At 31.1% G+C, this 13538-nt stretch overlaps 2 protein-coding genes across 3 annotated transcripts in view; both read right to left on the reverse strand.

Moving 5' to 3' along the window:
* The window catches only part of LOC145305803 (uncharacterized), a 112058-nt gene that overhangs the window by 69819 nt on the left and 28701 nt on the right, over positions 1 to 13538 (reverse strand). The gene's annotated exons all lie outside the window — the stretch shown is intronic.
* The window catches only part of Syx1A (Syntaxin 1A), a 69753-nt gene continuing 60110 nt past the window's right edge, over positions 3896 to 13538 (reverse strand). Inside the window, exons 12-14 of one of the 2 annotated variants that reach the window (XM_080147623.1) lie at positions 5227 to 5303; positions 4363 to 4571; positions 3896 to 4070 (exon numbers count right to left, since the gene is read on the reverse strand). In XM_080147623.1, coding sequence (XP_080003749.1) covers positions 4565 to 4571; positions 5227 to 5303 — 84 coding nt within the window. In that variant the 3' untranslated portion in view covers positions 3896 to 4070; positions 4363 to 4564. Of the gene's footprint in view, positions 4071 to 4362; positions 4572 to 5226; positions 5304 to 7639; positions 7724 to 13538 lie in introns of those variants that run through there. The other variant, XM_080147624.1, reaches the window with a different exon arrangement.

The raw sequence follows: 13538 nt of genomic DNA on the forward strand, positions 1-13538 counted from the left end.
TCTGTTAAAATCGTACGGGGCATTGATCTTCAAGATGAAATAAGGTTTAAAATAGAGTATACAACTTAAGGATTCAAAATTTTAAAATTATTATTTTGGCCATTTGTATAATGTCTAATATGCAGATCTAAAAAGATGCATTAATAAATATGCAGCGAAAATGGATTTAAGTTGTATTAGAGATTATACAAATGGCTAAAATATTAATTTTAAAATTTTGAATTCTTATGTTGTATACTCTCCCATCGTCTTCGTTCAATCAATCAATGTCTAAAAAATTGTCGAAAAAACGCGGCATTTATTAAAAACCGATCTCAGGGGCGTCCAAGCGCTTTTTTATTTGGGGTGGGGGGGGGGGGGAGGGTAAAATTTGGAAAATAAAAATTTTTGGGGGGGGGGTAATCTTTATTTCATAGAGGCATTTTTTTTTGGGGGGGGGGGGTAAAAATTGAAAATCAAAAATTTTTTTTTTTTTTTTGGGGGGGGGGTAATCACCCCTTTACCCCCCCCCCCTTGGACATCTATGTCTACAGCTAAGGCTACATGACTTTCATGTGCAAATCTTTACCATGTACTGTTAGGACCAGAGAGGATATAGGAATCTTATATAACTTTCATTCAACCTTCATTTGTTGGTTATTGGTTAAAGCTAACAGTTTAAATTATTAATCTACATAAACAGTAGGGAAAATTTTATTAATCACAGAAGAGAATGTAATCTAATATATTGTCAAATATCTTATCCCTTAGGATTCCTGGTTAGGACTTGATTCGTGTAATGAAGAGTTGACCACTTATTTTATACCATACAGGAGATAAGTTTTCTATCCTCATAATAAAGTAACAGGATGTCTGTCTGTTTGTTTTAACCAAAGGATCTCAGTAACCGCTGAACCAATCTGGTACCTTAATACAGGGTATCTAATAGGTCCCGGGAATGTTAATAACTATTTTGGGGAGGGTACTACCAACCTCCCAAGAGAAATCGTCCCTAGAAAAATTTTGACCCCCATGAGGGGGGCATTAAAATTTCAAAGTAAAATTACTGAGCATAATACTTGTCCAAGATGGTTAAAATTTTTACACGAATGTTTTTTTTCACTAAAAGGCATAATAAATTATTCCTGATAATAAATGAAGTTGCACTACTTGAATTTCAAATAAAATCGGGGGAAAAATCCTGTAGTCGACTCCTCCCCCCCCCCCCCCAAGAAAAATATTTTTTCTTTTTCAATCTAAAAAAAAAATGGGTTATGGAATTCAACCCTGGAGGCCTCTAAGGGCATGGCCGCTGGTTATAACATATGGAAATAAAAAATGCCTTATCTTAAAATAAATTGTTATTACTGCGCTACTGAAGTTTATGTTTTCTAAGTAAATTTCTCCTCAAAAAAAAGACTGTTATAGTTTTACATGCATATATTTCGGTACATCATATTTTATTCTTTTAGTCAAAATATTTAGGAAATACATTTTTTACTTAAAATAATTAGAATCAAGAATCTTGGATCAAGTAAACAAAAAAATGATATGTTAGCAAAATTTTTTTTTTATAATAATACATAAAGCAAATCCATAATTCTGCCATAAATTTTAAATTGATCGCATAAATCTTTCAATGAAATCTATAATAAAAAGTTTAATGCCTTAGAAGATAAACTTTATCCCAGTTAATTATCTTTTGATCAAAATACATTTACCTAAAAGTGCTAAATTAAAAAAAAAAATATTAATAAAATTTTAGGTTGCTTTCCCTCCAAGTGCTTATCAAGCATTGAAAATCATTGCCACACTTATTTTGAAAAATAAATATGATTATCTCTTGCGGGAGGCCTAACCTTACGAGGATACCCAGTACCTTAATCTAACCTGACCTATAGCAAAATCAAACCTATAATCAAACATGCAAAAACTCCCACCTCCCCTCCTTTTTTCTATTTATTTTAAAATAAGGGGCAGTGTTCTGGGCTCAACTGGGCAATTTTAGGGAAACCGCTAATTTTATTTTAGGATCTAGTTTGGTCGGACGTTTATTCAAAACTCGGTTATTGAGTAGATCCACAAATATGAATTGTTCTGAAAGAAGAAAAACAAGGGAAATACAAAGTAAAAACATCCAACAATTTCAATCCTTTAAAAACAAATTTTAAATAACATTTAACATTTAATATTAATTTTCTAGCTAACTATTAACAAAGTAAATTGGAAGATTTTCTGCATTATTTTTACATATCCTTTAATTAATAGAAAATAACTCTATTTATCTAAAAAGTGAAAAATAAGAAAGTGATTAACTATAATAATAGACAACCATTTATATTATATTACGCAGGGAGTAAGGGAGGGGACAATGGATTGAATATTCAATCTTTAGGAGTCTCAGACTTTGGGGACTGGCTTAAAGGGAATGTGCAAGAATTTAGCAGTTTCTGACTGAGTTTGGGGACTTGCGCAAGAAATGCCATTACTCGCTATGATAGTTTTGAATATATATAGTTTTGCAGACGGAGAGTAGTTCAAATATAAATACATGGCCCCCCTCCCATACTATATTTCACTCCCTTCATCCCCACCTCCTTTTTAAAAGTAGACGAGAAAAGGGAAATGTAGGTGGGGGAAATAAACAGGATAAAAAGGGGCAGGAAGGCGTGCGGGTCATATACTTGCCCATCCAGCTACACGCCTGCCTGCCCCTTTTTTCCGTGTTCACATCACTTGCCCCCAAATCTCTTTTCTCTTTCCCTGTCATCTGAAGAGATCCAGGGAGATATTTCTAGTAATTAATTACAGAATGGTTATGTCAGTCTGTAATACTGGTAATCTTATTTTCAAATGATTGCTTTTTTTCTTGGAACTTTTTTCTTAGTTTATGGTTTTCTAGATTTAATCAACAATCACTTTACAATTTCCACCATATTTTCGGGATTATTCTGGTTTTCATGGCCTTTCTTCAAAAACTCTTAAATTGAATTAATTGCCCATTGTCCCCTCCCTTACTCCCTGGTTATTACGTCCAATGGTAGCAAATCTAGATGCCAGAATAAACTGAGGTTAATTCTTAAAAAACTTTTGCCTCACTAAAATCAGTGAGGCTCGCTAAAAATTTAGAGGGGATAATTATGCCTTACTAAAATTTTAGTGAGGCAAACTGATTTTAGTGGGGCAAAAGTTTTTTTTTAAGAATTCACCTCTGGTTTGCAAAAAGGGAAGTAATGAAAAGAAAAGGTAGATATATAAATTGGAAAAAGGCCAAAATAGAAAACTTATAAATTAAAGACTAGCAACTAGATGACTTGTAAACTAAAATCCTTCTGAAAATAATAACTTAGTAAAACAGCTGAATGAAATTAGAATTCTTTTTTACTTTGGTGAAAAAAAAGCAAAACATGGCAAGGTTATATGATGGTAAAAATAAAGATATTACATCCATAAGAAAAATTTTCTACACCAAGAAATTATTAAGATGACATGATAGAAAATATTCTAAAAACAATTTAAATAAACAATCTTAATGATTAGAATCTAAAACATGTTAGTAGTTCAAATCATAAAATGAAAAAAAACCTTGGTTTTAAATAAATCCAAATTGTATTTAGAATAATTCAGTCCATGAAAGTTATTAACATTATTGACCTAAATATTGCATATCATAATTAAGTAAAAAAACAATTCATTTTTTGATTTTAGACAATAAAATTATTCAGGTTTTACAATATATTGTAATAAAATTATAAACATGTATAATTCAGGAATAAAATGAGGTAACATGTATTCGACTGTATAAAAGTAGACTATCCATTAACTAAGCTATGGTTGAAATTTTTTTATCTTTAAGCATCAAACATAAGCACATAAGCAATTTACAAATGTAATGTGTAAAAAAAAAATAGTCCACTTTAAGGTACTAAAATATTCCAAGTGATATGTTTCATTTTAGATAGTTTTAAAAATAAAAATAAGGTACTGAAGATAATCTTAAAATAAATAATAAGAAAATATAAAAGATAATATAAGGGAAGTTTTAGGTATAAAAGAGACTTGAATATTTTGAACTGTTAACCCAATACAAACTAAACCAAGTATGTATTCAAGTAAAACTTATTCTTAAGAATCTAAAAAAATTTATATTTCAATAGTTAGCAAATATTTGATAATGAACCATACGAATATTCCACTTAAATTATTTAGGTGATTTTAAAAAAGTAATATATTTGTGAGGATTAAACTTTTCTTAAATTATTACCCTGCATCACAGAAATTGTTTTTTTTTGCTTCTGGTGGGTAAGAAATAATTAAAACATCTTCAAAGACACAAATAAAATAATACAACTTTTATTTAAATTCTTCAGGAATGAGTCTTACTTAATATCTAAAAGTTTTTTTTGTCGTATTTAAACATTTACTGGGATATATTGTAAAATTACTTAAATTTATTTCTTGAAAAGTCCCCTTTGAAAGATAAATAAATATTATTACACAGCAATATATAATTTGTACATAAAATACGTCTATTATATTACTTAATGATATGATTTTGTAATTGGCAGCCTTCCAGAGTTACTCTTTACCATCTAAAACAAAAAAATAACAATTAACAAAATTAGGAGTAAATAATAACACAAGTTAATATAATTGAGAACATGGCCAAAAATTAATTAAATTAATTCAGAATAATCACATATTTTTCTAAAACTACCTTGTAAAATCAACTTCTAGTCAGTTGTCATTCATTTGAATAGGGAAGATATATTATTCATATTTGGAAATACCTAATAAAAATGATTTATGTCTTTAAGTGCAGGTTTTAAAATGACTGTCACTCCTCCATAATTAAAATATACTTTCTTATATAAGACAGTTATGTTGAAAATTAATATTGTAAAAATAAGCATGAATGGTGGTTTCCTCAAAGTGCTTAGTCGAGCTAGAAACAACCTTCATTATTTTGAACTAAATTCAAAAGAAAAGGGGAAGGGTAATTTTGGTAATAGGGTGTTTTTTTTGAGTCTGATTAGGTTAGGTTACATTGCAGGGTATGGGTATCCTCACAGAAATTAGGGCACTGCAGGCCTAGACCCCGCATAGTTAGGGACTCTTGCAGGGGTTAGGCATTAAAAAATAAGGGGGTGGGGGGTATCTAAGCTCGCTTTGCTCTGTGAAGAAAACACCAAACAGCATTTTTCGCTCAAGACAGACCTATTGTAGAGTTGATGGATGAATACTTACAATTGCATATAGCTGCCCAGCAGAGAGACGAGTATAAATGCTATGACTACCAAGCATCCTGTCATCAACACTTTTTTCTAAAATATAAAATAACATGCTATTAAACCCTTCACCTCTATTAAAACTCCTGAGAGTGGTTTTTGAGTCAAAATCTAACTACCTAATTGCAATCAATCAATTAATATTAAAAAGAACGTGCTACATGCCGCGTATCAAGTTTGATTCAAAAACCGGTCTCTAGTGGGATCATGCATTCAAAACTCACACTATGTACCTACCTATATATATATATATTTGAAAAAGAAAATCAGGGATAAAACAATGGCTTGTAAATTAATCTTCCTCTAAATATTATTTAAAAAGTTACCATTTTAGAAAACTTAGTAAATATCCCGATTTAGACTAACCAATGGTGGAAATATAAAGTTGGAAGGGGATAGACCACTTTATTTGTCTTTCTAAAGATTGTAATTATCAGCAAATCATAAAAATTTTAAATATTCAAAAAACAATGAAAACTTTCTGTTTTCAGCCCATGTGGCGCTCTTCCAATAAATCTTTTTGTCATTTTTCAACCTTTTAATAAGAAAATAGACATGCTTAGTTTCATGCAAATTCTAAACTCTTACAACTAATTATAATTCTAAATATTAGAAATAAAACAGGGTATAAAGTATTTTAATTGCAAACCCTTACATGGTTCACTTTATTCTTACCACCAAGTTTTTGTTTTGTTGACTATAATCTCATAAATATGATTGACCTTAAGCTTTAAGCTAGGGGCGTCGTAGCTCAGTGGTAACGCACTGAGTTACGGCGATGAGAATTCGAGTTCTAGTCCCCATGTGACAACTCGAATTTCAAGTCATAATGTGCTTGAACATGGAGCTTGAAAGCCCTAGTGGCTATGCTATACAAAAGTATCTCAGCCTACTCCATGACTACTTAGGTCCAAACCCTAAGAGACTATGGCTAATCAATCAATCAATCCCCTTAAGTTTTAAAGGAATGTTTTTAAAGAGCTTCATCTTCTAATAACAAAGAAATGGCAGATGTTCTACTGAAATTAATCCTAAATCCTAATGGATTGTACCTAACAGTAAGGAGTAGATGGAATTAAAATCATAACTACTTTATGATTCTGTGTAGTAACTGTAAGCTCCCTAACCAAACACCCAGTGATCCATCTAATGTACAGCTTAAGATCCCAGAAACTTGTAATAACAAGGCTATTTATCTAAGTAAATAAATCTATATATAATGTAAATAAAATTGGGGGTAGAATTTGGATTAAGTAAAGTTCATGGTAAAATGGTGCTGAAATCAAATCTTACCTAAAACCATTCTGCACTTCTATTGGTCAAATGACTGAATGACATTTTAAGTTTTTACATATTGCTAGTAGACACATGATAAGATCTAAATAATGCAAAGGGATCACCTGGCTTAAAAATGCCTATAAATATGTTTCAAAGCGCCTTTTTTTAAGTGCTTTGAAACAACTGCACATAATATGTCAATGAGCCATTTGGCCCCTAGAAATTCCTACTTTCTAGAAAGGGTTCGCTTCCAGTAACATTTTCACACATTCTTTACTAGAACCAAATATTTAGCTAAATAAATGCATTCAAATAGTAAAAATATATACAAAACCATTTGTCTAAATACTTAAAAACTTCATTGTCATGAAAAGAAGTATTTTAAAATAGTAAATAGAATATAAATCTATATTCTAATACTAACTACTATAAAAAAATAGAAAAAGTCACACTACAAACAAATTTAGTTTTTTATGATAAATAAACTTCTTAGTTCTAAAGAGAAGTTTGAAGAATAGGGTGAAAATTTTACACAAAGTATGTCAAAATTAACAATGAAATCTTTGAAATCCATTTATGGACAGAAACAACATTTTATATCAAAGTTGTTTTAGTTTTCTTCCATAATAAGTACACTAAATAGTAAATACCAAATGGTTCATTTCTTCCCATTAGGTAGTAAATAATCTATTAATCATATGGAAAATTTTGACACACTTTGTGTATTGCTCCCTCCTCTGGTAAAGATGTCAATGAATCAAGTCAAAAACACAAAGGAAAGCATATTTTTAACAACTTTACAGGCTGCTTAAGACCATCCTGGACACAATAAGTTTTCCTTTCATTAGCACAGGCTTTACTGCACAGGAAGCATTCGTACAACCCAAAAAGTAAAATTTTTCATGTATTTTCTGTAGCCTTGAGCTTACTCAGCATTTGTTTGCCTTGATAATTGCAGATTATTCTATTGAAAGTTTAAGCTGGTTCTATTAATGTGTTACTGGACAGTACGGCAAGCCATTTGGTAGTAAGCATACTTTAGATAAACATATTCTCCTTTGTATGTTAAACTTGATCCTAACTCTTCAACTCACTTAGATAAGTTTAAGATATCTGAGCATAATATAGGAGCCCAGGATTCCACAGACCACCCCACAAGCCATGACCATCAACTTTTTCTAAATACAACAACTCCTATTGGTCAATCTTGTTTCAACAACTCCTATTAGTCAATCTTGTTTCAAAAATTCCTATTGTTCATTCTTTTTTCAACATTTCTTGTTGGTCAATATATCTTCAACAATTTCTATTGAGCAATTTTATTACAACAACTACTTTTGGTAAATCTTATTTAACCCTTAACAGTGGGGGGGATTAATTGTCCGCCCCCCATCATTACTCTATCAAATTCTTTTCATAAAAAAGCTAAAGGTCTATATATAGCTGCCTTTTAAAATTTTGTTATTATTCATAACAGTGAGTCGAAATTTCTTAAATATTTCAATCCTGACGGCCACAGGAAATCTGGCATGGTCATCCAGGTAAACTGCACAAATATTTTTTTTTTACTCAAGCAAAGTATAGTACAGTGCCCAAATGATCCTTTGGTAGTAACATGTAACAGGCATTATGCTGCAGGTTTTTATCTACAACAAATTTTCAATGACTCCTGTGAGCGGAAGGGGGCCTGACAGTTAAACAACTCCTAATGAACAATCTTATATCAGAAAATCCTATTGATTTATCTATATAAAACAGTTACTTCTGTCCCAACAGGTTATTTAAAAAATGATATTTTTAAATCTCAGTAGTTGGTTTTTTAAAGCGAAGCTTTGCTATAATTCGGGTAGGTCCGTCCGTACTTCCGGATAGTTTTTCTCCTTAATTTAGGCATGTTAGAATTGACCTATCGATTTCAAAGTTTGCATTTTGATTCATGTAATAGTTAGGTACGATTCAGAAAGCGTTGCATTACCAGAATGTCCGTACGTCCATTATAAAATGTTGATTTTTAACTTTTTTAACAGCAATTGTTTATGTGATATAATCATCCGATTGATCTAATTTTTGGAGTACTGATTCCTATTACAACAAGGTGCAATGTTATAAGCGAAGCATCTCTATAATCAAATCCTAAAAATGTCAGTATGTCCTTAACATAAACAGTATTCTGTATTTTAAAAGTTTTGCAACCAATTTTGCAAAAATTTATATATTTATATTTTGTATATTCAGTTCTGACACTCTGTACAAAGACACACGGGCATCTTTTTTTGTAATCTTGCGAGCTATGTAATTCTAATTTCTAGGCAACGATAACTTAAAAAGTCACAAATCTGAAAACTATTAATAAAATATACTGAAAACAGATGAGTATATATTTTCTTTTAGTGCATATATATACATTATACATATACAATACATACAAAAATATAAAATATACCTAAATAATTTTTAATCATGTATATATTTTTATTCTATAACATTTATCGATTTCTTGTGCTTATACACATATTTTAGAAATTTTGATAAAAATAGTCAAGGAAGATATTTTTAATTAAAAGTTTCAACAGATAATATTATTTAAATATATAATTTATCTTCTATAGGTACCTATCAAATTCATTAAGATTTTGATATGATACATAAATATAGAATCATATACCTACTACACCGACGATAAAAAAAAGTTTTAAGTTAAAAATTTTACTTCAAATTAATTTTATCTAGCAAATAAAAATATCTACTCTGCTAAGCTGAACTAAGAACTAATTAAAAATAGGACACTTAAAGAACTATTTTTCCAATAACATTTCTGCTCATCCAAAAATAACATTTCAAGACCGATTCGTTTCTTTTAAATATTCATAAAAAGATATTACCCTAAAGCATTTTGCAAACTTACAAAAAGTTGCAAGCAAATCAGCTTTTGCTTGTTGTGCATTATCATTAAACCTAAAAACCCTATCACAGCTTTTCTGAAAAGCACTGTCCTTCCGTTTATTGGATCTTAATGGACAAAAATTTTAACTTTTTTCATATTAGATTTTTATGAAAGTATAATTTACAACATTTAGGTAATGTCAAAAAAAAAACGAAACTGAATAACATAGAAAATTTTTCTTAACATGCAAATATACAAATATTTCTTTTTATAAAAAGTAACAAAAAAATAACAAAAATAATCACGTAAGTAGAGTTATTAAGTATAAAATATTTAAAATCAATAATATTTTTTAAAATTTTGCGGAGATCAAACTAAATAAAAGCTTTTTATCAAATGAAAAAAATAGAAGACAAGAATCTAGTGCAATTCACAGTGCAATGTTCCTGGGAACCATTATCTCCAAAAATCTATAAAGGTTCTGTCGTTTTCAGCTATCAACCTTTTTATTCATTTTATAGATTTTGGGAGATAATTGTTAACAGAAACATTTCACCGTGAAATGCACTAGATCCGGAGACATTAGTTACAGCGTAGCAATCACTAGCTTACATAGCAATAACTATTTTTATGTCGCTCAGATTTTATGAAAAATATGCTGACAGGCATATGAAATCTAATAACCAAGTAAAATTTTTTGTTTACTATGGAAAATTTTGACGATTTTAGTTTCAATACAAAAAATCTGTTAAAAATCAACAAAAACATATATTAATGAGTTTTGTGGACGTTAGAAGTACGAAAATACCTTCGCTATAGAGTAGGTACTCTTCTTAAAATTATTAATATAAAGCATAGAAACGCTTTCTTAAGACTAGTAGAAAGAGCTTCCAGATAAAATAGTTATAAAGTAAAATATAAAAGAATATAACATTAAAAAACATTGCATTTAAGTAGAGGACAATTACTATAAAAGAAGACTTATCAAGTAGGTAAGGGTTTCATTTAAAAAAAATATTTTGCCTGCAATGTTTACTTCGAAAGCAATAATATTAATCGAGAGAAAATGTAACAAAATAAACAGAAAAAAGGAAGTTTGACAGATAAATAATCAGCAAAAAAAGATGGAAAGTCTTTGAAAGTCGTCTTCTCTATTAATATTTTTAAAAGTTTCAAATAATTTTGTGTAATATCAAATTTTACTGTAAATTGAAGTTGATTTAAAAAAAATAACAAACATGCAAAAATAAAATGTTTATAATAAAATGAAATAATCATATCAAAATGAAAATACATTAAGGGTTTTCCCTGAAACTGGCGAGTGGACCACAAGCGGGGCTATCCTAACCCTTTTCAAAACACACCCCTCCTTAACCGAACTTTAGATTAAAAAAATTTTCCAACAATTCGGACAATTGGGCGTTCAAATAGGACCTAGTGGTAGTTAGAATCAGTTGAGAACAAAATCCCAGCCGTTCCTTCTTGCCAGATATCGCCATTTTAAGATTTTAAGTAAAATTACACTAAATATCCAAATACAAACTTAAGTCTTCTTTCATTTTTTTAGTATAATATTAGTGAGACAGCCCAAAAACAGAGTATCTTTGCTCCTGTGGCCAAACTGACTGCCTGGAGTCCCTAACAGAGAGTGCCTTTATGTGTTAACACAAGTAGGGATTCGAACCCATTCCCAAAACTAACCAAAGTGGAATAGCTGTGTATTACAGCATGAGGTCAGTATTTTCACCACTGACAGATGGAAGGCAAGGCCTATCCTAACCAGAAACCCGATCATTCACCCACAGGCCCCAGTGGAGCACCTTGGAGGTCTGCACCACATGTTTTCTGGGGTGTTGCTCACCTGCATCCATGGATTGGGCAGGTTGAGACCTAATGGTGCCCTCAGACTCCCAGTCCCCCTGCCATTTGGGCCAAGCTTAGAATAATGTCACACACCTGGTCCCGTGAAATGGGCTGTGAGATGTTCGCCTGCCAATCACAGATCAGCACAGCTGCCATGGAAGGATAGCTGCAGGTGTTGGGGACACCATAACTGTTTGACAAACCTGAGCTGATGGTATGGATCAATAGGGAGAGTAGCCATGGTCGCCCCTTCTCACATTAAGCAAGTGGTCCAAGCCCTGCCAAGCCTGGGGAAGACCCAGGGCCCCTCCCACAACCAGCGACTGAAGGCAAGAAGCACTCTAGTTGTACAATCAACTGTCTGGCCAAGGCAGCTTTCATGAAGCCACTGCCAGCCCACAGCGGTCTAAGGCCGGACATTTTGCCAAAAATCAACTTTGGAGTTTCTCTAAATAAATAAATTATTTTGAAAATATATATCCTATCTCATATAAAACCGAAGAGTTTTTGTCTTTTTAACTATTGGTTGATGAATTATGAACTTTGAAACATGAAGGTTAAGGAATATTTTCACGTCATGAATTTTACCTTTTTAATTTTCACCATCTCTGGAAAAAATATGTTTTTTCAGTGTTACATTGATACAATGAAGTTTTTTCACCTATTTATATTTATAATACTACATGATCTATTAGGAAACTGGGGTTTAAAAATTTTTTTTTACTTTTTTCATCCATTTTTATGTTGTTTTTGAAAAATTTTCATGTTATTTCTTAAATATTTTTGCTAAAAATTTTGGCAATAATTTTCAGTTTTTTAAGTTTTTCACCAAAAACCGGGCCCCGCAACATACCAAACCATATATTATTCTTAATATACAGGTATAATGCCATAGTTTGATGTTTAGTTTAGGTTGTTGCAGGGCCCGGTTTCTTGCAAATTTTAACTTTAATTTAAGTGGCCAAACTCTAAAATTACAATACAAGAAGAAAAAATTGTTGCAATTTTTTTTCTTTTCATTGTTAATTTTAATTTCTGATGCATTTAAACTGCCCATAAAGTGCCTACGATAAATTAAGATACTTTAAGAGATTTAAAATGAATGTTTTAATCTTTTTAAGGGGGGGGGGGGTGTTTAATGCATCCTTTTTGTAATCTATGCGCAAATGGCACTTAGAATCCGAATTTTGTTATGAAACTTCGCATGAATATTCCTTGGTAGGTCTATTTTCCTTAAATCAAACAAAAAGTTGGAAAAGTAATGGCTAACGGCTGGCGGCTCAGCCGTTTAGCAGTTTTTTTGGCCATTTTCAGGGCAAATCCATCATTTATTACATAGGAAACAACTTCTTGAAACATAATTTTGCTATAATTGATGTTAAATGTTACCAATAGCCATTTTAAGAATTTCTTGTACCAGCTGCTCAACGGCTAGAACTAGCAGAAACGGCTGGGAGTGGCCAAGAGTATGATGTGTAGATAGGGCTTGTGTCGTGTCTAGCTAGGGGTAAGTTTTTATGGGTGCTGAGCTCAAAAATACTTTTAAAAATAGTGGGGGCCCATCCATATGGCAGCTGGGAAACGGCTTCGCCTCAGCTGTTAGCCATTTTATAAGACTAATTAATGATATTTTTTAACAGTAAGAATTTCGGTAAATTTAACTTCTTTCATTTATACCCATTTCTAATTAATTTTACTGGATATATTAATAATTTTTTTAATTTCTAGATTTAGCTGTTAAACAGCTAAAAACATTACTATATAGATTAAGTATTATTACTTATCTCAGAGAAAATAACTTCGTAAAAGAGGGTGAAGAAACTTGAATTAGTTGTATCAAATGTATGTTGCACAAGGTTGGTGATTGGGCATTTACCTTTATATAATCATTTCTACAGTAATATTTATTAATGCTTCAAGGTTTTTCAATGTTTTATTGCTATAAAACATCGAATTTAGGCTCTTTACCAATTAAGAAAATATTATGAAAATATGAAATTTTAGCTAAGTTTCAAAGTATTTTCTAGACCAGTTGGCTTTTGTTTTTCTTCTCTAGATGAATATACAAGTTGCATTGGGTAAGAATAAGCCGCAGGCTTTTTATTTTAAACGATTCTATCAACTACAAGCTGAGAAAATTGACTTTGAGTAGAGGTAGGTGAAATGTCCACCAAAAGGCCAAAATAGACCACTGTGCAGCCACAGCCCTTTTCCCCATCAAATTTCATGAGGTCATTTTAGAGCTG

The sequence above is a fragment of the Acartia tonsa genome, chromosome 14, assembly GCF_053477335.1.
Source record: "Acartia tonsa isolate MP-2025a chromosome 14, ASM5347733v1, whole genome shotgun sequence".
Taxonomy (NCBI): domain Eukaryota; kingdom Metazoa; phylum Arthropoda; class Copepoda; order Calanoida; family Acartiidae; genus Acartia; species Acartia tonsa.